We start from the raw sequence: 26,451 nt of genomic DNA on the forward strand, positions 1-26,451 counted from the left end.
AGCTTCTAGAGATTACCATCCCTTTGGGGTGTCAGGTGTCCCCTTCCTCCCTGCTCTGGCCCCCAGCATGTCTGGGGCTCATAAAAAAACACTATCAACCACTTTATGAGAATGCTCAAATAGTAATACAGTGAAAACCCAACCCAAGGAAAATCCCACAACAATGAAAAAAATAGAGCTAAATGTAAGAAATAAATGAAGACAAAAATTTTTTTAAAATCAGCAGAACCGGAGATATGCATTCTGAAGAGTTGGGTCTAAGGGTCCAATATTACACCTGGTGCCCAGTTTGAAGTAGAGGGAGTTTCAATATGTTTCCAACCCTCTGAGGTGTCCGGCATCCCCTTCCTCCCTGTCCTGGCCCCCAGCATGTCTGGGGCCACAAAGGACCAGTATCAACCCCTTTGTGAGAGTGCACATGTAGAATTTTGCATTGTGTGAGTACGATAGGTGACAGCTCTTCCCCCTCATCAACTCAAGAGTGGCCCATCCTACCCACACCCATCTCCTCTTTGTCTTATTGTCTGGGAGCAATACACAAAGAACAACTGCCAGTTACAGTCATGTGTCCCAGGAACAGGCTGCAGACAGCAAGTGATTAAGATAGGAAAATGCCAACTTACTTAAACTGGCATTTTCAGAAATGTGATTAAAAAGCAGACGTTACCTTGAGGAGGGCTTTTCATTACAATTCTTTCAACAGAAAACTTGACCTGTCTACCTACTCCCTATTTAACGTTCTCCTTTATTAAATATAATAAGGTAACAAAATGTTATTCTAGGGGAGAGGTAGACTGTACAGTAATGAAGAGCTAATTTAAGACGTTCTCATTATCAGAATATGTATAACTCAGAAATATGTGTCCAACTTTTTAAATATACTGCACCCTGCCCATGGGTTGTTCAGGCCCTACGCTAGGGGTTACTTATATGGTTTAAAAAGAAAGTTTTACGACAGGCAAAAAGTCTTTGTCAGGTCGAAATGGCAGTTTAGAAATTGCACACACAGCATACAATGGCGAGCCGGAGACATGTATGGAAGCTACTTTAGGGGATGGCACAATAAGTGCTGCAGGCCCACTAGTGGTATTTAATTTACAGGGTATGGGTACATGTAGTACCACTTTACCAGGGAATATTACAAGTAAATTAAATATGTCAATATGTTGTAAGCCAATTCTACCATGGTTAGGGGCACAAGCACTTTATGACTGGTTAGCAGTGGTAAAAAGCACAGGATCTTTAAGCCAGCAAAAACAAGGTAAACAAGCATTTGCAATGCAATAGGTCTCGCATTTGCAAACGTTTGAGCTATTGCATTGTAAATGACAAACCATTTATTTATGCGTTGGTTTTGAAGTCAGAAATACATGGCTTTGTCATTTACAATGCCAATAGCTTAAACTCTTGCAAATGTGAGACCTAGAAGCCCACCGTGGTTACGAAATGATTTAGCATGAACTTTTAGAGGGATTCAAAAAGCGGAAAAAAATGCCATATGTTCAGTTACATTTTTTTTACATTTGAAACCGTTGTGAGAAAAAGGTATACAAATAAAGCAAGAAAGGTTTGATATTTAAATCTATTTCGACAATTCATTAATTGATATATTGTCTGAGTCGTTAGAACTTTATGAAAATAGGAATCATGTAAAATGTAATAGAAAATAAGCTAAATAATATAACTGAACATCGGGAAATCCCATGTCTCTCTGTAGCTGGCCTTTTAATTTTCTGAAGTCTATCCCTGGGCAGTCAATTTGCACAGGAAATGAAAAAGGAAAGAAACTGGAACACGATAAATTACAAATAATGAGAGCAGGTGTGAGACTGGGAGTACGAAATGGAGAGAGGGGGAAACTGGAGCAGGATTAGGGAGAAGATACAACAGACTGAAACAAGGAGAACGAAACTAAAGAGAGCATAGAAAGAAGAGAGGAGTAAAATCAGTCCCTGAGAGCAGACATGGAGAGAGACAGAGACAGAGAGAGAGAGACAGAGAGAGAGAGACAGAGAGAGAGAGACAGAGAGAGAGAGAGAGACAGAGAGAGAGAGACAGAGAGAGAGAGACAGAGAGAGAGAGAGAGACAGAGAGAGAGAGACAGAGAGAGAGAGAGAGACAGAGAGAGAGAGAGAGACAGAGAGAGAGAGACAGAGAGAGAGAGAGAGACAGAGAGAGAGAGACAGAGAGAGAGAGAGACAGAGACAGAGACAGAGAGAGAGAGACAGAGAGAGAGAGAGACAGAGACAGAGACAGAGACAGAGACAGAGACAGAGACAGAGACAGAGACAGAGACAGAGACAGAGACAGAGACAGAGACAGAGACAGAGACAGAGACAGAGACAGAGACAGAGACAGAGACAGAGACAGAGACAGAGACAGAGACAGAGACAGAGACAGAGACAGAGACAGAGACAGAGACAGAGAGACAGAGAGACAGAGAGACAGAGAGACAGAGACAGAGACAGAGAGACAGAGAGACAGAGAGACAGAGAGACAGAGAGACAGAGAGACAGAGAGACAGAGAGACAGAGAGACAGAGAGACAGAGAGACAGAGAGACAGAGAGACAGAGAGACAGAGAGACAGAGAGACAGAGACAGAGAGAGTGTGTATGCCCCGTCCCCTTCCTAACAGCAGGCATGAAACAAGAAATGACCGATGGCATAGAAAGGAGAGAAATTAACAAAGCAATAAGTAAAACATTAGCGAAAAGAAAGAAACCGGAATATAGGGGAGATGTATAAAGAAAAAATAGAAGTAGAAGAAAGAGAAGGAAAGTAAAAAGCGAGGCAAAGAAATGGGAGCAAATAAAGAATAACACTCAGAGAAATGGAGCGAGAAGAAAGAAAAAAGAGAAAAACTAACAAATGCAAACAAAACTAGAGAAGCACAGCAAAATGCACGAAGAAATTACAAAACAAAGTTTGTGTGGCAGAAAATGCCCCCGGAATCCCGCCACGGCCGCCCCGGAAGTCAGGCAAGGTCGCCTGTGACGGGGGCGGGGCAGCGTCCGGACCGGAAAAGGAGGCAGGCGGAGTGAATGCATCTCGCGGCCCGGGGCTCCTGTGAGCAGTGGAGAGCCCCGGGGCCGCCAGCAGGAGTCTGCGCAACTGTTGCGGGGCTCCCTTGACCAAGAGGGAGCCCCGGGAAAGTAGCTGCCAAGAGCCGCAGCGTGAACTCTGCGGAGGGGGCACGAGGCACATGCCCGGTGCCTGCCGCGTGCTGAGAGCGGAGTCCCCGGAGAATGGCCCGGTAAGTTTAAAAGAGAGCTAAGGGAGTACGAAATGGAGAGAGGGGGAAACTGGAGCAGGATTAGGGAGAAGATACAACAGACTGAAACAAGGAGAACGAAACTAAAGAGAGCATAGAAAGAAGAGAGGAGTAAAATCAGTCCCTGAGAGCAGACATGGAGAGAGACAGACCGAGAGACACAGACAGAGACAGAGACAGAGACAGAGACAGAGACAGAGACAGAGAGAGAGTGTATTCCCCGTCCCCTTCCTAACAGCAGGCATGAAACAAGAAATGACCGATGGCATAGAAAGGAGAGAAATTAACAAAGCAATAAGTAAAACATTAGCGAAAAGAAAGAAACCGGAATATAGGGGAGATGTATAAAGAAAAAATAGAAGTAGAAGAAAGAGAAGGAAAGTAAAAAGCGAGGCAAAGAAATGGGAGCAAATAAAGAATAACACTCAGAGAAATGGAGTGAGAAGAAAGAAAAAAGAGAAAAACTAACAAATGCAAACAAAACTAGAGAAGCACAGCAAAATGCACGAAGAAATTACAAAACAAAGTTTGTGGCAGAAAATGCCCCCGGAATCCCGCCACGGCCGCCCCGGAAGTCAGGCAAGGTCGCCTGTGACGGGGGCGGGGCAGCGTCCGGACCGGAAAAGGAGGCAGGCGGAGTGAATGCATCTCGCGGCCCGGGGCTCCTGTGAGCAGTGGAGAGCCCCGGGGCCGCCAGCAGGAGTCTGCGCAACTGTTGCGGGGCTCCCTTGACCAAGAGGGAGCCCCGGGAAAGTAGCTGCCAAGAGCCGCAGCGTGAACTCTGCGGAGGGGGCACGAGGCACATGCCCGGTGCCTGCCGCGTGCTGAGAGCGGAGTCCCCGGAGAATGGCCCGGTAAGTTTAAAAGAGAGCTAAGGGAGTACGAAATGGAGAGAGGGGGAAACTGGAGCAGGATTAGGGAGAAGATACAACAGACTGAAACAAGGAGAACGAAACTAAAGAGAGCATAGAAAGAAGAGAGGAGTAAAATCAGTCCCTGAGAGCAGACATGGAGAGAGACAGACCGAGAGACACAGACAGAGACAGAGACAGAGACAGAGACAGAGACAGAGACAGAGAGAGAGTGTATTCCCCGTCCCCTTCCTAACAGCAGGCATGAAACAAGAAATGACCGATGGCATAGAAAGGAGAGAAATTAACAAAGCAATAAGTAAAACATTAGCGAAAAGAAAGAAACCGGAATATAGGGGAGATGTATAAAGAAAAAATAGAAGTAGAAGAAAGAGAAGGAAAGTAAAAAGCGAGGCAAAGAAATGGGAGCAAATAAAGAATAACACTCAGAGAAATGGAGTGAGAAGAAAGAAAAAAGAGAAAAACTAACAAATGCAAACAAAACTAGAGAAGCACAGCAAAATGCACGAAGAAATTACAAAACAAAGTTTGTGGCAGAAAATGCCCCCGGAATCCCGCCACGGCCGCCCCGGAAGTCAGGCAAGGTCGCCTGTGACGGGGGCGGGGCCGCGTCCGGACCGGAAAAGGAGGCAGGCGGAGTGAATGCATGTCGCGGCCCGGGGCTCCTGTGAGCAATGGAGAGCCCCGGGGCCGCCAGCAGGAGTCTGCGCAACTGTTGCGGGGCTCCCTTGACCAAGAGGAAGCCCCGGGAAAGTAGCTGCCAAGAGCCGCAGCGTGAACTCTGCGGAGGGGGCACGAGGCACATGCCCGGTGCCTGCCGCGTGCTGAGAGCGGAGTCCCCGGAGATTGGCCCGGTAAGTTTAAAAGAGGGCTAAGGGGGGGAGGGGGGGCTCTGTACGTGCTGTTGCCCTCGCTGACTATGGCCCGGGATGATCACGATGAAGCGCGCATTGCAAGGGAATTGTGGCCAAAGCGAAAGCACGCCCACACAGCAAGCAGCCAAAATGCGCTCACAAGGACAAATCCGAGGCAGAAAAAGTGTGTGGCCGACTCGTGTCTCACATTCCCAGAAGTTAGTAACATTAGTTGTCGAGCTTGGACGCATGCTTCGCATGCTTATTCCAGCTCGACCTAAAAAACCAGAGTCTGACAGGCAAAAGTTGAATTGGAAACCACACCAAGGATGTCAGGTCGAAGAATTTTGTATAATATTAGTATGACAAAGTAGATGTGCAGCTAGTACGAAATTTAAAGATAGTGCCAGTTAGTATATATGTGCACACAAATGATTGAAGATGATGTGAGATTGTGGACTTCTAAGAATAAATAAAAAAGAAACAGTCTTGGAAGTGTAACACACACACACACAAACACCCCTACCTGACTTGCATTGTAAAAAAAAGTTAACTTTGCGAGAAGTGCAAATACATTCAGGTTATATGAGCATTTTTTTACGAGTGGTAGAATCAAGGTATTTGACCAACATGAATATAGTTGCTCCTGAGAATATTGAGGGCAACACAAACAATCAGGACTCTGCTGGCAGTAACACCAAGGAAAAGTGGGTCCTCAACACTATTGCTTAGACAGCAACAGGGTTTTTAACTCACCTTGAAACATAATATATCCCTCAAAATACTGGTCCAACATGGCGGTCAATGCTGCATATGTTGACTAGTCCTTTCCTCACCGTCACAGCTGACCAGTAGGAACAAACATTTGCAGTGAAATAGGTCTCGCATTTATGAGAGTTTGAGCTATTGGAATTGTATATGTCAATGCCTTTTATTTATGGTTTACTTTTTAAAACAAATAAAAGGCATTGACATTTACAGTGCAAATATCTTAAACCTGCGTAAATGCGAGACCTATTGTATTGCAAATGCTTGTAATACGTGGTAGAAAAGCCAAGCATTAAACTTCCTCAGTCTTCTAGTGCCACTTTTAGTAAACGTCAAAGAATGACAGAACATTTCTGAATATGATCTGGGATGGTCCTAAAATACAAAAGTGATGGTCACAGGTATATGCTACACTGGAGGGCGTGATCGACTTCCCGATAACACAGGACCTCAATTGTTATCCTGGATATAACAAATGATTAGGATGGGTCAAATGGAAACAAACTGTTGCTGCATACTAGATACTTCGTGGCCAAAACCGGTGTTGCCAGGCGCTGTCGGGCAAACATTAGCCGCCGAGATGTCATTGGCTTCGGGGCACGGACTATTGTGCTCCAGCTAACAGTCCATATATTTTCATGGGCAACCCTGGCTCCTATATAAGTATAGCGGTAAGAGGTTAGACCGCTTCCAAAACTCATTGCCCACAGAAAGTGCGCTGTGGATTGCTGTGTAGTTAACGTATGCTAAGAAATAGATCCTATGATGTAGTCTCTAACATTGCAGATTACCCACATGACAACGACTTCAGTTGATTATTTTGTTCACTGCCTGTTTTGTGTTCAGGAAACAAAAGCAAGTGTACAAAAAAAAAAAACTATCAGCTCATGCTTTCGGTAGAGCACCACCTGCTAAAAGAGCACACTACAGCCTTCCAGACTGTAAAATTCTCAATAGGTTTAAAGAAAAGAAATTATAAACACTGCACCGAGACACTCAAAGGTATACAGCCATTACATAGCAATACAACGTAAAGTATAGGTTTTCGTCATGACGTCTGGTAGGTCGAGTGCTGCACATGTGCTTAAGGCCGCAGGCTAGTCCCCAAATGCGGCAGGTCGAGGGCACGGGCCGCACTCTAACTTGCAATGCCCATGTACTTATTCTGCCGATTATCTGCGAACTACCAACCATAGATCCACCCCCAAACAGAAACGCATACTGGGCAGTGGAGGAGCGGCGGCAGATAGCAACCTACGGTCCGCCTGAGTCTCCTTTTTGGGCTGCGTGGGCTGCTGGGCTCCGGATGAGCCCAGTCTTCTTTATCTCCTCCTTACGCTTCCAACTGGTGCGTACTTCCTCGTCATGTCGCAGGATGTCCAGCGGGTCAGACTCATCGTCCAGCAGCTGCTGGAAGCGATTGGCGATGGCGCAGCCGAAACCCTCCTGCAGGACAGCGGAGACGGGGCTGCTGAGCGCACCCTTCATGGCAGCGGCCGGAGTAAGGAGCGCGTAAGACACGAGTACCAAGCGAACCGAACTGCGTGGCTCACGCTGTTCCAATGGCTTTTGCCAATATGTGCGTGCTGCGCACGTCGCGAGCAAGGGAGTAATGGAACTCTGCTCCCTGAGAGATGGGAAGGAACTTACATAAAACAAACAACCGTGTGTTTATGGTTTTGTGTTGCTCTTCAACAAATTAGGGTAGATCGAATATTTCTTTTTATAAATAGAATGCTTCATTAAGTAACAAGAAACACGCTGCACAGACAGGCACACGCACGGCCCCGTATCTCCCGGGAGTTTCCCTCGCATGGCGCGGCCTCACTGCTGCTGCAGCGGGGAGGAGGGACAGTGACGTCCGCATGAAGGCAGCGTCATCCCTAATCGATGCCCAATGAAAGAGCCCTTAGCACAGAGAGTCTACAGTGTGTCTTGCTCACGCTGCCTGCACGCGCCAGTAGGCTCTCCGATTGGTTGACAAGGTCCACCAATCACAATGCGGAGTTGCTAGTCGCCAGCCAATTAGAGAGCAGTCTGGCGCGTGCAGGCAGCGTGAGCAAGACACGCCGTAGACTTGCTGTCCCAAGGGCAAGTCAAAAAAAGCCACAGGGCGGTAACAAAAACTGCTGCACATCAATGACAAGGCAGAGTTTTTGACTTTGTTCAATAGAAAGCATGGGCGGGAGCAAAAGTCCTTCTAAAACCACTCTACCCCATTAAATCTCGCTACAACGCTAGACGAGACCTAAAAAGGAGACGAGTCTCTGCTGCTAGTTCAGACCTATCTTTAGGTCGCCGAATAACAAGGGACTAAAAAGGAGGCAAGCGAGTTCTGGCGTCTGACGAAGATGCGGACAGAAGAGAACTGGCACAGACGTGCAATAAACTTGCTCACTTTTACAGTGCCTGACTCATGTTTAATATCGACTATTCACTTTCTGCACTAAGATCTTGAGATCTGCCCCTTTGGCTGTGCTTGCCCTTCAATCCCCTGACAAGTGCAAATGTGCCAAGAGAGTTAATTTTTTCCTCTGTGTATCTGTACCCTCCACATAGATATGTGCCAGTACTATGTGCATATAAGGCAAATTCACACCCCTCTCCTGATGGTTAAGATCATTAATATCCTTGTAGGATATAATGGTGCAAAAGACACCTCAGTTATTCACTCTTTATTGTTATATTTGTCTCTGGCTGGCATCTTTTGATTTAGGAATCGTTGCCTAATGGACACCTTAAACTGCAACAGCTGATAAGACAATGGTGGCAACAAAGTTTGTGGTGAATTGCTGGCTTGGTCCATTGGTGTATCTTTCAGGAATTTCAGTGTAGGCACAACAGCACACATTTGGGGTAATCGCTTGTGGTCACTGGCAGCTGTAAAAATTCTGAGCTATCTTTTGGCATAATATTCAATCACAAGGCATGCTTGGAATGTCAAATAATGCCCAGAGTAGTGTGGCTTTTTGACATAGGGTACAGCTGTATAATGTTTTGGAGTAATAACCATGTATATATAAACAATTTGAGGCAAATGTGTATGTGTCCTTGTTTCATGTCCTGAGGAGGAACAAAAGGCATGGGCACAAACGCGTTGACCTTTATGGACCTCACGGAGTTCCAATATTCATACATAAGAATAAATCCAAGGGTATAATCAACCACGAACTTTTGCGGATGAGTTACATCCCAGAACGAGTCGAGATTGATGCACTGATGGAGCTACTAAAAGGTGGACTCTTTTCTTGTAACTGACCAGGAGACACCTACAACCTAAAATACATGACAAGGACTATTAAAATGTGGTGCATGTCTTTATCTATGTCCAAATGTATAATTGTACTTATTGACTTGTTATAAATGGGATATGGAAACATTTGATATTGTAACCGGCAAAATAAAGGCAAATTGAGACGTGTATAAAAAGGGAAAAGATTTCCTCTTGCCATGCATTATAAAAATATTGTAAGCCACAGGAGAGTTTCATAACCATATAGAGGAACAAGGCGGAAGACTAAGTTCCTTTATAAAATTATGGAACTCCATGGTTACTTGCAATATCCTGATCATGTACGACAGGGGGTACTTTTATCCCATGTAATACATGGCCACGCCATCACCTTTCCCACAAATTGCTTAAAACATTGGTGTGTACCTCTTTCATATGAAAGCGAGAGCATGTTTGTAAACATGAAGAATAAAAATAGAGGCGGGCATGGCTTAGAGGCCTAACATAGTGGTCCTTCTTTGAGGGGCTCCGCTGGCCCGTGCCTGAAATCCGCCGTAGCCGCCACTCCCTGGGGCACGCATGCTTGGGTTGAGCTGCTACAGGCGGCACAACCCCAGCACAACATCCCCATCGATTTCCAGCCCATGGAATGCGGTGGGGGAGCATTGGAGACTGGGAGGACATGCCTGCAATCAGCAGGAGCAAGCTTGGGAGCAGGCTCAATCGGGGCTGGGGTTGTGGAGGGATCGAGGCTGTGGTAAGTGACTCGTAAGCACCTGGTTCTGCTTCCCTTGACTGGCCGCTGACTGTCCTGGGCTGGGGCTGCGGGCGGGACCTCAATTGGTCAGCGGCAGCACCTGTGTCTGCAGCTCGTAAGACATTGCCCTGATTGGGCCTAGGGCTATATGTCAGACAGCTGAGGCATGGACCCCATGGAGTGCTGGCCCCCAGACCAACACCGCAAGCTGGGCTGCACCACTGGAGACCTGGGGCGGCTGACGGGCCAGTGCTGCAGGGTGTGATGTCCTCTTCCAACTTCCACTTTTCTTACAGCAGAGGGATTCTTTGAGGTGGATTGCGGGCCTGGAGGAGCCACATGCCTGGAATTCGCTGCTCGAGGCCCACATGTACTGGCTGCATAGAAGAGTTTCTTCCTTTTGGGCCTCATAACAGGAGTGGCTGTGTGTGGCCTGGGACACTGGTGGTCGCACTATGAAACGCCAGAGTTTTGGGTGTCTTCGTCTGCGGCCCCTTATTGCATGGGGCACCAAGGGATTGGGGCAACCTTGTATGTTGGGGCCTCTGCTTCTTTCTTGGTTCCGATGGCCCCTGGAGCCGTAGTGTGGTCACTGGGGGCGGGCTGCCCCTCCCCCTTGAGGCATAGGTTAAAGCATGTTGATCGCCCAAGAGGGCTTCATCTGAACACCTTGCCCTGAGTTTATCCGAAAAGCAGCGAAGGGAATCAGAAAGGAGCCAGGGAGTCTGCTATGGAGGGGCCCGGGGCCTAGCACTGAGGGGGCGATGCTGCCCCTTGGCCATGGTCAGGCATCAATCGAGCATCAAGGTTGTGGTGAAGAGGGTTTGTTGTACGGGAATTCAAACCCTCTTGGAACTAAGAATGTAGTAACCCGGGGGAACGCAGCAAAGGATACCGGCTAAAGTAATCGCCCACTTGAAAGTTGGCAACTGTGCTTCTATGGGTATTGTGTCCATCTGCTCTCACCAAGGGCGAAGGACAACCGGCGACCACCAGAAGGTTGACAAATTCACTAAGCAAACTACCCATGTCAGGGATGCGTGGGTGGCCGGAGGCAGTCCATCAGCAGACCAAGGGTCACAAACATCCTCCATACTGAACGCAATTCAAGATCTTAAAGTCACTTTGGAGGTGAAGATGGCCGGATTAAAGGTCAATCTGGCCCTGATCGGTCAAGGCTTGGGGAATATCACTCACAGGGTCACGGGAGTAAAGAGCAGGGTGTCTGAGATGAAGGATACAGTCAAATTGCATGAAACTCACTGGTAACCCTGCAACGCCTAGTGGGACAATTGGAGAACCATGGCAAAGATGCGGAAGGCAGATCAGGGTGCTACAGCCTGCACATCGTGGGCATTCGGAGGGCGTGGAAGGGACAACCTCTACCACTTTCATGCATGATGCTGAGCTGGGTTCCCAAGGAATTAGTGTTGAACTGTTTCATAATTGAAAGGTCCAACAGGACGTTCACCACCAAGCCCCTGTGGGCACGTCACCCCGACCATTCATTGTGCGGGTGCTAAAATACATCGACCGTGATGCTGTCGTTAGTGCATTACATAGGATACATCAAGAATTCATTGTAATCCCTTGTCTAGAAAAAAAACTTTTCTAGAGACCCCTCACCCACAGGGTTGCCCCTAGTTGGCATGCTTCATCATTGGGGTTCCTTTCAATCCTCTACTGATTACGGTGTGCTGCGACTTACGAATTACATAGGAGAACTTTTTATTGTAGACTATGTGTAGTGCAGTGATGTGGAGTGGAAAGGGAAAGAAAATCTACAAATATTTAACTAGTAGGCCCCTCTTTTATTTCCGCCCCTAGTTAGTATGGTTAAAAATCTGACCTTAATGAGTCTGGTTGGCTCAGTAATGTGTTTTTGTCAACATGTTTCGAGCTGTTCCCCTAATAGCACTTCATCAGGACTCCACCGGGTCCTGCCCAGTGTGTACCACTCCCAGTGAATCCTGTAATAAGGACACAAACCATGCACACCTAATGTGCACTGTATACATATGGTTCTAGTGATTAATCCATGTCTGTAATTAGAAAGCAAAAATATATATTAAATTAACTAAATTTTTCAATAAATCTTTCAAGTTTACTACAATTGTCTCTGCTATTTCTTGTGGAGTCCCAACAATCTTCACTGGTATGGAAACGATTGCTCCAATATCTCTCTCTACATTGACGAAAAAAGGTCCATAGGGCCAGTGGCTGGGTGTGTATGAGGATTACACCCAATGTTTGAGATTCAAGAATCCAGGCTCCATCAACCCCGTCTCTCTTCCTACTAATTTCTCCAACTCTGTTTCTCCCTGAACATTTTTATGTCACTGTTACTTCCCCCTTCCTGCCTTCAGACTACTATTCCCACCCAACGAGGTGCATTAAGGTCCACTCAGGGAGAAGGCAAGCAGCAGAAGGTTCAATCGAGAGAGAACACTTGGTGTGGGAGGCGAGAGGACACCACACTTCGCATTCTCCTTATCTTCATACGCACTATGGGCCCCAAGACCTGTACTATAACCAGTGCTTTAAATGATAAATTATAGGTTACGCCATGATTCGCTGGCAGGCGCCAGGGAATGACTTTACCAGGGCTCTGTATGCCATGCCTCGCCGATTTCCTCTGACGGGACCAACGGCACACGCCGTGCAAGTGTGGCACACGGCCAACAGGAGTCTTGGGTGGGAGGGGAAACTTACACTGGCCACCCCCTATGGAGTTCTGAGAAGTTGGGAAGCTTGTGGACATTTAAGGGATTCGATAAATGGGATCTTATCGGGATCACGCAGATCAAAGATGTATGGGAGACGGACACGGTGCACATATTTGATTCTCTCAAACAGCAGTACAGCCTCCATGATAATGAGCACTACCGTTACCTCCAGGTCAAACACGCTCTTCTTACACATATCCCTAGAGGCATGGTGCTTCCCGAAGCTTCCCTTCTTGAGGACCGAGTGTTGGACGGACACCTCCCAGAAAAGACCATTTCTTTAATATATCGGAAGCTGGTAAACAATATAGAGGACCTGTTGACGTCCCTTTGGTCACATTGGAGTGAAGAGGGATTTGAGCGGGATGATGAGAACTGGAGGGAGGCGGTCTCCTCTCCGAGAGTGGTTGCGATACAGATGAGGCTCAGACTAGTGCAGCTGAAGATCTTGCACAGGGCAAATGTTACGGGGCCTGCTCTGGTACACATGGGCCGAGTGGGGAGTGCCGGAGGGGCTGCAGGGAACTTGGCACCTTTATGCATATTTTGTGGCACTGAGGGTCGATGATTACTGGGTGAACATCCATGAGGTTCTGCGAGATGTCCTTGGGGTGGAGATACTACCGGAGGTCCGCAGGTGCATATTAAATGTTTGGGAACCCACAGATCTGAATGTGTACCGGAAACAATGGGTAACGTTAGCATGTATGGTTGCGAAACGGAACATAGCACAGTTGTGGAGAGCCAATCAGCCGCCCCTGGTTGTGAAATGGGAGGAGGCTCTGGATTGGTGCATGTTCAAGGAGAGGTCTGTCTATGTGGCCAGAGGTTGCCCTGAGAAGTGGGGAAAGGTATGGGAGGCCTGAAACCAACACCGTGGTAATATTTGCACGCCCAAAACAATAGAGGAATCGATAGAATCACCCTCCTTATAGATCCACATTAACAAAAAGATTCTATCAAAAATAGGGGTGCAAGTGTTAAATTTATCGGTTTTTTAAGAAAGGTTTTTTAATGAGAAGGGGTGGAATAAGGCTCTTCCTCAGATTGGTGAGATGAAGACGCTATGTGCTTTTAAAATACCCCTCACACACTAAGAATCCCTTAGTGTCATGCTTCATCATGGGGGTCTTCCCGTCCCTCTACGGGGCGGGGCGTGCTACGACCTACGAGCTACGCGGGAGCACTGTTTAAGTGATGAAAGACTATGTGTTAGTGCATTGTGAATGGAATTGGTGAAGTGTAGGGACCTTGTGATGTGAATAAAAATAAAATAAAAATTCCCTGGCTAGTGGAAAAAATAATTTTATTCGCTTCCCTGGCTGGGAATGTTAAAAAAGGGGTTTGTGAGGTAGGGCTGTTAGCACCTACTAGGTCGACATGTTTCACAGACAGTCCCCTACTGTCTGCTCATCAGGACCTCTGATGGTCCCTACTGAGAGGTACTCAGTTCTGAAGTTTGCCTAGAGTCCTACAAACTAGTAGCAAAAATAAGCTATCAGTTTGTGCTTCGGGGCATGAGTTGGCCCAGGTTGAAGCTGGAAAATATTTGCAAAATATTCTCAAAATATTTCCAAAAAAAGACGCATTGGTCTCTGTGAAGAAAGAGAGAAGAAAAATAATAAAGAGAAAGGTAATAACACAATGGATGTATTCGGTTTTTTGCACATAGTTCTCAAATAGCTCATTTTACTTTGAACTTAGAATAATGCATATAAATCTATGCTGTGTTAGCAATGCCACTGGACTTTGGCCATAACTCTTTTTCCCAAAGTAATATGCTCCATCTTATTGAGCCTGTTCATTTCCATGTAAAAACACATATAATCTCGACAAGACACACATACATATGACTCATACATAAAGGCAGGCACCCATATTCAAATCTCCATGTTCGGCATTCGTTTTTTGCAATCGGTTTACTCGTTGTCCGAGTTTCGAATGCAAGCGATAATGGATTCGGGATGAACACAAATAAATACATATATACTGTGCCTCACGTCTTTATAATTTGTTTCTTTTGTTTGGCACTTATTTTTTGCAATCGGTTTACTCATCGCCTGAGTTGTGAATGCAAACGAAAAAGTCGCAGATTGGGGATGAACGTAAGTATATTCATAAATACATACTTTTCAAGTTCTGATTATGTGCCTCATGAGGCACATAATCAGAACTTGAAAAGGCACATAATCAGAACTTGAAAAGTATGTATTTATGAATATACTTACGTTCATCCCCAATCTGCGACTTTTTCGTTTGCATTCACAACTCAGGCGATGAGTAAACCGATTGCAAAAAATAAGTGCCAAACAAAAGAAACAAATTATAAAGACGTGAGGCACAGTATATATGTATTTATTTGTGTTCATTCCGAATCCATTATCGCTTGCATTCGAAACTCGGACAACGAGTAAACCGATTGCAAAAAACGAATGCCGAACATGGAGATTTGAATATGGGTGCCTGCCTTTATGTATGAGTCATATGTATGTGTGTCTTGTCGAGATTATATGTGGTTTTACATGGAAATGAACAGGCTCAATAAGATGGAGCATATTACTTTGGGAAAAAGAGTTATAGCCAAAGTCCAGTGGCATTGCTAACACAGCATAGATTTATATGCATTATTCTAAGTTCAAAGTAAAATGAGCTATTTGAGAACTATGTGCAAAAAACCGAATACATCCATTGTGTTATTACCTTTCTCTTTATTATTTTTCTTCTCTCTTTCTTCACAGAGACCAATGCGTCTTTTTTTGGAAATATTTTGAGAATATTTTGCAAATATTTTCCAGCTTCAACCTGGGCCAACTCATGCCCCGAAGCACAAACTGATAGCTTATTTTTGCTACTAGTTTGTAGGACTCTAGGCAAACTTCAGAACTGAGTACCTTTCAGTAGGGACCATCAGAGGTCCTGATGAGCAGACAGTAGGGGACTGTCTGTGAAACATGTCGACCTGGTAGGTGCTAACAGCCCTACCTCACAAACTCCTTTTTTAACATTCCCAGCCAGGGATGCGAATAAAATTATTTTTTCCACTAGCCAGGGAATTTTTATTTTATTTTTATTCACATCACAAGGTCCCTACACTTCACCAATTCCATTCACAATGCACTAACACATAGTCTTTCATCACTTAAACAGTGCTCCCGCGTAGCTCGTAGCACGCCCCGTAGAGGGACGGGAAGACCCCCATGATGAAGCATGACACTAAGGGATTCTTAGTGTGTGAGGGGTATTTTAAAAGCACATAGCGCCTTCATCTCACCAATCTGAGGAAGAGCCTTATTCCACCCCTTCTCATTAAAAAACCTTTCTAAAAAAAAACATAAATTTAACACTTGCACCCCTATTTTTGATAGAATCTTTTTGTTAATGTGAATATTTGCACGCCCCCTGTATGTCTAACAGAAGCCAAGGCGTTGGAATCCCCATGATCCATAAAACCTATTTTGTATCTATTATTCTGTGCGTAGGGAAAAGGTCTATTGCCGAATGTAAAACTGCTGGTCACCTGGTGTTTTTTTATGATTATGTTAATAAAAAGAGTTTTAAAAAAAAAAGATAAATTATAAGTGCAACGACTCAGTCAGTCAAAGAACTTTATTCGGTTAATTAAAACCATAAAAGCAATACATAATTCATAAAACCGAGTTAAAATACAATTAAACAAGTCTAAAGATTGATTGCTACTCCTTAATAGAAAACATGTTAAAAAACACTTTACAAAAACAGGTTTAAAGAAGAATTGATAGATATGGGGTATTTCGATGTATTTTAGAATATTCCCACCCAGTTTTTGCAATGTCAGGTTTGATGGTTAATTATTGGGGCAGTTCTTAATTTATTTTGTCTAGCGGCTGCTACCAAAAAACAAGCAACACCATATGTGACCTGTACCGAGTTCAGCATCTGTAGGTATAATAGCGCCGGCCGTACCTGGACAAAGTTCAAGTCTTTCAAAATAGGGACAAGAAATTTTTTGCGAGCCACCAGATAATGTTCGCACAGCATGACTAGATGCAGAGTGTCCTGTGTGGAAACACAATCGCAGGTACAGGGTGGGGAGTTTTCCGGGGTACCCCACTTTGTGTGTGAGCCGAGCACAAGATGTATCAGGTTGAACCTGAACCTAGTGAGTAGAAAACGATGATAAGGTTTAGTAACATTTTAAATAAGGTTCCATAGCCATGGATGACGAAAGTTGGAAAAGTGATCTTACCATTGGCTTACAAAGTTCAACTGTTTCCCTTTCACACTCCAACATGTTTCGGAAATGCCGCTTGACCCACTTTACATCCTCTTTTTTCAGATTTTGTGGAAGAGAGTACATATCCGGGCGCCCTAGCCTCGCGCATGCCGCTCTAACATACGCCAGCCACGGTATATTGTCTGCTTTATCCAGGGATATACAGTCTTTAAGGATGCAATGATTCAGAGTGATCTCCTCATTTGTCCAGGTTTTAATCCAGCATAACAGTGGGGACATTTTTAAGAGATCAGTGACGTGTCCCAAGCCTATTTCGCTGTGGATTGAATATGTGGGAGATGATTTCGGAAGTGATAGCAAGGCTCGTATAAAATTATTTTCTGCAATTTGGATACCTGGGGCTGAGACATAGCCCCATATGTCTGCCCCATAGGATGCAATTGCCACACATTTGGCTCTATAAATACGGGTCATAGCTTCCATAGGTCTCGAGCCCAATCTTTTGGAAAAATGCAAAAGGGCTGTGGTGGATCTGGTAACTCCATTCTCCTTTAGTTTCAATTGGGCGCCCCAAGTTCCTTTCTCGTCAAAAGTGACGCCCAAATAACAGAAGAAGGGAACCCTCGAAATTGGCGAGCTGTTACAGCTAAAGGACCTAATCTTCATGTTTTTCTTTCGTGAGCCAGTGACCATAACATGAGATTTAGCTGTGTTAATCTTTAAATCCAGGGCTTCCATAAAGACACCAAAGTGGTCTAATAATTTTTGCAGGCCCGTACCAGTCCGAGCTATAAGGACCGCATCGTCCGCGTATAGGAGGACTGGAATAGGTAGCCCCCCCATACGCGGCATGTCCAGGGTGGCTGAGTTCAGAGATTTCCCCAAGGAGTTGATGTACAATGTGAAAAGGAGAGGGGCCAGAATGCAGCCTTGTCTGACCCCTCTCCCTGACCTAAACATTGCTGTGCATCTTCCTTCCCTTGTTACCCTAACAGAGGCAAACAAATTTTGATGGAGGTCGTGCAAGAAATTAACCAAAGTAGTGTCCAAACCCAGATCGCGCAAAATAATCCACAGTTTTGAACAGTTGACCAAATCAAAGGCGGAAGATAAATCCATAAATCCCAAATAAAGAAGCCCCCCCTTCACCACAGTGTATTTGCTAATAATAAGGTGAAGGTTTAAACATTGGTCCATAGTCCCTCTATGTGCTCCGAAACCATACTGTAAATCCGAAAGGATCCCGCTCTCCTCTAGCCAATCCCCCAGTCTTTGCAGAATGACTCTGCCCAAGATCTTGACGGCAGAGTCCAACAGGGAGATTGGCCTATAGCAGGCAGGGTCCCCCCTGTTCCCTTTCTTAAAAATGGGCACAATAATAGAGGTGGACCAGGAAGATGGGAAACCAGCTGCAGGTATCGCGTTAAAAACATTGGTTAATATTTTTGACCAAAATTGTGGATACAGGATGTAGAGATCTGCAGGGACCCCATCAGGTCCCGGGGCCTTATGTTTGCTTGTGTCTTTGATCGCCCTTTCAACCTCCGTGGTGTTAAACTCCATAACCAGGTTAGATGAATCATGAACACTGGCTGGTGAGGTAGGTGCTGTGGATTCATAGATCTGTTTGAAGTGGCCAAGCCATCTATCATCCTCTATCACACAATCCATATCAGTTTTCCCATCCTCAGAAAAAAAGGGCTGATTCACTGTGGCCCAGAACTTTTTACTGTCTCTCAAAACATCAATGGATAGTAAACTATCCCAAGCTTCCTCCTTAATTCGGGTTTTGCGGTTAATAACTGCATTTTTATATTCCTTCCTTGAATTAGCCACTAAGAGCCTGTCTCTGGGTTTTTGTTTTAGTGCTTTCAGCAGGGCACTGTGTTTTTGCGAGCATTCCTTATTGAACCATTTGTGGATCTTCTTGTTCTTTTGTGCGCCTGACCTTAGCTCCAAGTTCTTAGAGATCCTTGCACAAATCTCCTCGTATGCAGCCACTACATCGGAGCCCAGGGCGTTTGGATCAAAGCACACTGCCATGTTAGCCTCAGACTCTTCGGCTACTGATTGAAAGAATTGGTCCGGAACAATCATTTCCCATTTTAGGCGCCTTCCCTGGTCCTTAGTCGTCAGGTCCTTCGAAGCTGCCACACCTGACAGTCTACAGTTCCGGAAACAGTCTAGGTCCAGTGTTAGGAGAACAGGATGATGATCACTGAAACTAGCAGTAATAACCCTATACTCGCGTGCCTTTGCCATAACCCCAGTTGATACAAAAATATAGTCTATGATGGTGTTGGCGTCTTTCCCAACAAAGGTTGGTGCTCTAGGATCATTCTTACCTTGGTCAAATTCAAATAGATTTAAATTCGCGAGGAAAGTCTCAAGGCACTCACCCTCATTTGTGTGCTCGAAGTGGGGAATGCCTTCAGTCGGTCAGCCCCCATATCTATCGTTAAAACAATCTCCCTCGCAGGGGTGAATGTTAAAATCACCCAGGATTACCATCTCTGGGACAGAAATGCAATCATGCCTATAGACTGACAAAAAAGTTAACAAAGAGGTCAAATGTTCATTCGCACAGGAGATCTCCTTGGAATTATAAAAGTTAATAAGCAAAAAAAAATTTGAATCAGGTAGGGTCCACTCCACAACTAACGTGTTAGTGGGTGCGGTATCTAATTTTTTAAACCCCCCTACCAGTTCCAAAGAACACAATGTGAGTAGGCCGCCCTTTGCTCTTCCTCTTGCTCCTGGTACTGCTGGAGTGAAAAAACTGCAAAAGCCATCTAATGAGAAACTTGTGGTAGTGTCCCATGTTTCTTGGATTCCCAAGATATCATATTGTTTTACGAACCCTTGCCATAAAGGGTCTAGAGCCTTTGCATTTAAACCTGCCACATTCCAGGTAAGGAGTTTGCATAGTGATGAATCTGTGTTAGGGGGAGTGGGCACTCCCTGACTCTCGCCCTCCACCAAGCTTTTATCAGATATAGGAGATAGATTTACTTTAGTCAGATCCTCCGTAACAACATCCTTGCAGGGAAGAATGGAAATAGACTGATAGCTCCGTCCCTTTGGGGAGCTCTGCGTATGTCAGTCAACCCAATCTGTGCAACGACTCATTATTTCGAGTACCTGTTCACTTTTGATTAGTGATGGTACTCTTTCATTAAATGTATTGCAGCAGAGAAGTGTAGGTACTCAGTATTGGACAGTATGTGCCCATTTAAATCACTGACTGTACGCAAATCCTGCAATACATATAAGCTATGCATAAACAAACTACGTGTCGATTCTCAGTATTATGCAAGCAGAAATAAAGAAGGTTCACTGAAAGGAAGAGGGCTGCTCCAGTTTTGATTATTGCTCCTAAATACACATTGGACGGTGAACGAATATCTTTCGGAGGGCGATACAGCTTTGCAAAGACAGTGAACTAATGGAAGTTTATGGAGATTCGTTGCTTTTTAAGAGTGTGTATGCATGGTGTATAAAAGGGGATGAAACCAGCCACATGAGGGTCGGTTGACAAATATGCCCCAATCGCTTCGTCATCTGATGTTCCAGTTACACGAGATGACTACAGCTACACGGGTCGGCCTCAATAAACTGCTCACCAAAAGCCCAGAGTAGACCCCCAAGTCACAAGTGTTTTATCTGCAAACGGGCACGGCGGGAGTTGTAGTTCACAGAACACGCCAGACCCACAAGTCCCGAAAACACAGGACCACAACCCCCAAAGAGCCACGCGACAAACCTCTAGAATACCAGTGGGCACCCAAATGATCTTAAGCGTCCAGGGGATAGGGAGCAGGGTCGACTATGTATAATCAGCGCGCAATCCTGGGGGGACCCACATTAAGAATACAGATTAAAAAGAAAAGTGCGTCACAAAGCGTTAGGGAAGAAAGATAATGGGATAGCAGCCATAAGCACAGTCTGGAAACCAAGGGGAGCTGCCAATTCCCTTTGACGAAAATAGGCAGGGTGTTTTTGCTCACGACTGGTCAATCTGGATATCTAACCTCCCTTGAGCCAGTTGGCAGCGCCTTTTTTGAGCGATATGATGCTTACTATTTAAATCTGCGTAGAGAGAAAGGTAGGTACATTTGGTGCTGTAGAGCCCACCCCCACCTGCACTTACTGACGGCGGCATCTGAGTGCATCTTCCCTGCGTAGATGTCCCAGCCTCTGTCCTCAATCTCAGCCTTCGCCAGGAGGACAGCGCAGTTCCTACCAGCCCATAGAACACAGCTTACAACCACGCCCATGCCGTTCACTCATTGGCTAAAGAGACGCTTATAGCGACCTCTTGGTCAATTCTATTGGACAGGACGTCACACTTCAACTTCTTGGCCACACCTCTCTATTCTGGTCGCACCAATAATGGCTCAATCATGCCCCTGAAGAGAAACGACTCCTCCTTCTCTTACTTGGAAATAGAAAACGGAATACAATAAGCCTCCTACAAAGTTCGAGTGCAAAAAAAAACTCTGAATTCGCATTACATACGCTTTAAAATTCTGGCACGGATGGGGGTCATGTCAGGTCAAGCCAATGACGTACCCATGGTAAAGTCAGGCAACGTAGAAAGGTTTTACCAAACAAATGATCAGCGCAAATGCAGTCTGAATCCCTCCGTTAAAAAGGATTTTTCCCAAAGTTCATAAAATTCTGCCAGACTCTAATATGGCTGCCGATGGGACGCTGTGTATGTGGTATTTGCAGTTGCCGGGGGTGAGCGTGTCGGGAAAGAGCCGTTGTGTTTGCAGAACTAGGTCTTAAAAGTTTGCTTGGTGAATATACATTTTATCATACCTACTTATTTTTAATTAGAGAGGTAAAATGGTTATAGCAGTTGCTGCACTGCCAACGAACAAATGTGGACCGTACCCCCTTCGATATGTTCAATATTGTAATTGTAATGTATCGAAACTGCATTTATACCCCTGACGCATACTGCACCGAAACCCAAGTTTAGTGATTAGTACAGTGCTGTTGGTTATCAGGATTTGTCATATGATATCAAATTTACTCCAGTTTCTTTGTGGAAGATTACATAATAGGAGTTGGATGTGATGTAGCGGAAAATTCAATTAATTATCAGTCCTGCCAAGCGTCACGCAACAGGTGTGACGCTCACGCATTACAGTGCGGTGATCCGCATCACCGCACTGAAATGCGTTGGCGGATCACCGCACTGAAATGCATTGTCACGCATTTTGCCATCTGCTGCCAGGCGAGCCACCAGCGGCGCCTATGACTGTGCCCGGGCTCTCTCTGCTGCCCCGAGAGAGAGGTGCGCCTGCTTCCGTCGTGTTCCTAAACTGTTAACCCAGACTGCTGCAGCTCTCAGCTCTGAGAGCGCTACCAATGTATCGACTGCACTCTGCCAGGAGCTGGTGCCGTGCGGCTGCGGCACCAGCGTGTCTCATGACACAGCAGGGGGGCCGGGCTGCCTGCCCTCTCAGTCCGATACTGCAGCCAATCACCGACCGTGTCACCAGGGGGCCGGGATTATATCCGGATGTGCGGCGTAGAGTGCTGTCACGTCTGGCCCGGAACAGGAAGTAAAGCGGCGGGGAAATCAATCTTAGAGTGCAGGCTGCAGTGCCTGCACACAGCCTCTCTCATGCCATGTTGGCAGGCCGCTCTGGTGACGTCACTGGGCCATGCTCGGAGCCAGAGGATCAACTCAGGTGAATTAAGGAGCGAGACCATCTGTCACAGACTACGGGCACCCTGGCGAGCGCCAGTTATGTTTCTTTGTGCGCCACTGAATGTGCTGACAGTTTGGCGCCTCACAGAGTCACAGTGCCATGCTGCAAGACTCATCTCGGGTGCTCTCCGGTCTGTGAGTATTATTCATGGCGGACATGTTCTTGATATATGTATTGATAGTATTAATAGCGTTCATTTAATTTAGCAGCCTGCAAGTAGACGTTACCTGCTCACCTTGGACTCGGTGCCGAGACGGGCCGGGCTCAGCTGACTTACTGTTGTGATTAGCAGCTGAGTTGGCCCCGCATCCCCACAGGTGCTGTCTGTAATGTGCTCGTAGTTCCTTGCATCAGTAAAATAAATACATCCAGGATGGCACTTTCCCTGTTGCTGAGTGTTTTTCCAGCAAATCACATGCTACCCCCAGTGTCACTCCACTGACTGTTGGACTTGGCCCTTCTGGCAGGGTCACCCCTAAACTTTTTGCTTTTAATGGTGACCTGGTGATGGTGATTTTTGGTTTCTGCGCACTTTCACTGTGTCCCAGTGGAAAGTGCGTGTGCACTCTGAGTGCGTGGAGTAAGGTTGGCCTGCCCTCCCATAGGAATGCATGGGCCATGTCTATGTCCCTGGTAGTTCCTGATGCGTGGGGTGTGCAGGCTCGAGTCTGGTATGTGCGGACTCGTGTAATTGAATGCTGCGAAATGATGTATGCGGCGTGTATGTGTCTAGTGTGGAAGTGCCACTTCTAGACATGGCTGTGAGTGTGCTGCAAAGGTACTGGCATGTGATTGGCTGGAGCTGGCTGGTGAGCCTGGCTCCAGGAGTCTGGATGGGTCTGCCCTAATTTGTGCTACAGTGATTTTACATTCTATGTTCTATGTTTTAAAAGTGTTACTTCTAAAAGTGCTGATTCCTGACAGTGGTCCAGGTGGCCCTGTCTTGTACATATCCCCTGTAAATTCTGCCCGTGCCTGTTGGCACATTGTAAAGTGTGTGTTTTTATCTAATGTGTTTTGGTGTAATACAAAGGCTATTTTTACATATAACCTTGTGTGGAGTTTCCTTTGTGGTGGGCCTTGGGTGTTGTTGCTGGGGGGGCGCGCGCAAACACTTAACTCACATTGCCTCCAAGTTTAGCCTTACTGCTCGTGCTACGTTACCAAGGGGGTGAGCAGGGGTTATCTTGGCGTGTAACTCCCTTGCCCTGACGTGGAAGTGGTGGTCTCTGACTGACTTTGGCGCCAGCCCTGGCCGGCCAGGGATCCCATTTCTAACACTGACCTTTCGGCAGCACAGCTTCTTTGGGCATTCTGAATGCGGGAGAATCACTGTAAATGCGCAATGGCACTACCTGTGTGCAGTTTTTTCAATATTATCCAGCGCCAGAATGGGTCCGCTTTTGCCTCTGAAGTCGATCGGCTGGTCACACTTTGTCAACAATTAATAATACTATTGTGGCAACAATGATCCAACATAACAGATACCAAGGACGACGGACTAGCCCCTACAGGCGCAGGATGATTTTAATTTCTTTCCGGCCCATGCCCCCAGGAATTGTTGCAGCCGCCCTGCAGCACAGTTAAATTAGGACAACACTATTTGACCTGGACAAGTGCTGCTGTGGGTTCGGGTTTTGTCCGGTCAGTGGGTCCGAGAGCAGGTGCGGTCAGTGTCTTTTAAAGGCACAAGGAACTGCTCTCAAAGCTCTTCTCACTGTCCGTCGTGTCATTCAGACTTTAATCTCATCTACACTACAACACCTCAGTCTGCAGCCAGTCAGTGTGACAGAGACACTTCAGCAACAACACATCGGCAGAAGACTTTTTTCCCCAGCTAGGTGCAGCAGTAGATAGAATTGTGGTGGCTCAGTACTTCTGTAAGCAAGTCAAAAACGAAGGCTGCTGTAAATAAATATATCTGTTCAAAAGTCGGAAATGTGTCAACTGGCAGTTTACTCTGCATGTTTTATCGCAGACGATTCATATCCCTGCATCAGAGAACGCCACTCTACAATGCAAATCGCAAAACTGTTTATGAGGAACTCTCTGAGTTACTGGATTCTATGTTATTGCCCTTCCATTTCTAGTACTGTGCAGCAGTTTCAAGCTCCAAGAGTTCCTTGTTGCTCAAATGGGTGTAACTTCTGATATTTATGTGTTTCCCTCATATTCAGGACTTGATTTTGATTGGGAGAAAGTGTCACTCATAGTCCTTGAAATGTCACTCATAATTACATTGACATTTTAAAAATGTCACACATAGTAATCTGAAACCTTGGCAGCTATGAATTGTAGGGATGCATCATAATCACGTGTTGAAAGCATCCACATATATTCATCCAATTATTAACAGGAGGTGTTAGAATTGTGAAAGGTTTTAACGCAATTATGTGGTATGCTTTAGTTTATGGAAAATGTCTTTTAGAAATAATGCTGGAAATAGATGTAACTAGCAGAAAACATTAACTTTTGAAACTCGTGCTGTGTAACTGACACTTCTCACTTATTAATTATGCGCGACAAAGGGTGTTTCTAATTAGTAGATAAATGTATTAATTGAAATGCTAACAATGGCTATGCAGGTGGAGAATACATTCTATAGGAAAAGTAATGTCTTTGTTTTAGTAAGTTAGGCAAGGAGAAAAGAAGTTACAATCGTGTGTCTTGAGTCGATAAAGGAAGTTCATTTTGCTTCACACAGGAGAAGGCATGGGAACCTAGGACAAATTGTAGCAAGGAAGGTATACTGTCGACATCATGGTAAAATACCTTCAGGACTGTACCCAGGATGGATAGCGTGATCTGAACTGCACCATGGAAGTGCTACCCGTGAATAACTAGTTGTTGAAGTTAGGGATAGCGTGCCACTCTTTTGATGCCTTCAGAGACAGAGCATCCTAGAATGAGCTCTGTCTTTTGTAGCTTTATGCTACATGACCATCGATCGTGGAGAGACTTCTTAGGGAGGCTCTACGTGCTGACCCCTTTTTACCCTACATTCTGAAAATGCGTATCTAGGAATGTCACGTTAGTTTTAGAGTAAGGATAGATTTATGCTTTTCACTCACCAACCCTCGATGCAGGGAAATTTGGACTCATGCTTCCTGATTTTCTGTATTCTACTTCTTGAATTAATTTTGCTGTTTATGCTACATCGTCTAAACTGCATGCACAGATTTGGCTTCATGCTGCCACCTATGCATGCATGTGTTGAGGCGTCTCTATGTTTAGTTATTTTTGCCTTTGTAATAAATAAACTAACCTTTGAAGTAGTTGTCAGTGAGTTATTATATATCCAAAATTATTATTGGCTAATTGATTGTTTCTCTAATTACTTTTCTCCCCTCTACACTTTCATGCTGCTAAAAAGAACCATTAGGGTGTGATTCTAGAATGGCCTAGAACTTATGGGCCCAGCCCTTTCAGTTGGTAGCAGAGGATGGTTTGCACATGTAGTGAGTGGAGAATCTAGAAGTAGTCTAGAATAAGTGGAACTTGGAACTCTAAAGCCCCGAAATAAAGCCCAGTGATCAAGAGCAGAGGGCGACAGAACTTGGCGGAGACCAACGGAGTTTGATGGTGTGACGAAATCAGGGGTGGAAGGAGGAGTGAGGTATGTTAAATTGCGAGAATGGTTTGATTGTATGATGTCTTGCGGTGTTGGTTTGAAAGTTGAGTGGATGTGGTTTCAGGCCGGGCATGGTCCAAGGATTGAGATTTGAGTTGCAGGTCCTGAAATGACCTAAGATCCCCAGGTATATTAAATGGTGTAGAAGACATCAAGATTGTGATTGTCTGACCGCTGAATTGAGGAGATGTTGTGAGACGTCATCAGCAGTTCCACCTAAGATAGGGAACTTTGTCTGAAGCGGACATATGGGAATCGTCTAGAGGACCTTGTGTACATTGGTTGACTATACTGATTCAGGTGATCCATGCTGGTCGAGGGTTACTGTGTGTGAATGTTCTTGGGTGGGTGAATTCTATTGATCTTTTAGAATGGCAGGCTTGCGGATAAATTGTGAAGG

The 26,451-nt window shown here is 45.6% G+C and overlaps 1 protein-coding gene across 4 annotated transcripts in view; it reads right to left on the minus strand.

The window, feature by feature from the left end:
* DCUN1D4 (defective in cullin neddylation 1 domain containing 4) overlaps positions 1–20,996 on the minus strand; it is a 549,716-nt gene extending 528,720 nt beyond the window's left edge. For 2 of the 4 annotated variants that reach the window (XM_078678202.1, XM_078678203.1), the window contains exon 1: positions 20,845–20,996. In XM_078678202.1, the coding sequence (XP_078534328.1) occupies positions 20,845–20,971 (127 nt within the window). In that variant the 5' untranslated portion in view covers positions 20,972–20,996. Of the gene's footprint in view, positions 1–20,834 lie in introns of all 4 variants that reach the window. The other 2 variants (XM_078678205.1, XM_078678206.1) reach the window with 2 other exon arrangements.
* Positions 20,997–26,451: the final 5,455 nt, after the last annotated feature.

This window comes from Lissotriton helveticus, chromosome 2_2 (genome assembly GCF_964261635.1).
Source record: "Lissotriton helveticus chromosome 2_2, aLisHel1.1, whole genome shotgun sequence".
Lineage (NCBI taxonomy): Eukaryota > Metazoa > Chordata > Amphibia > Caudata > Salamandridae > Lissotriton > Lissotriton helveticus.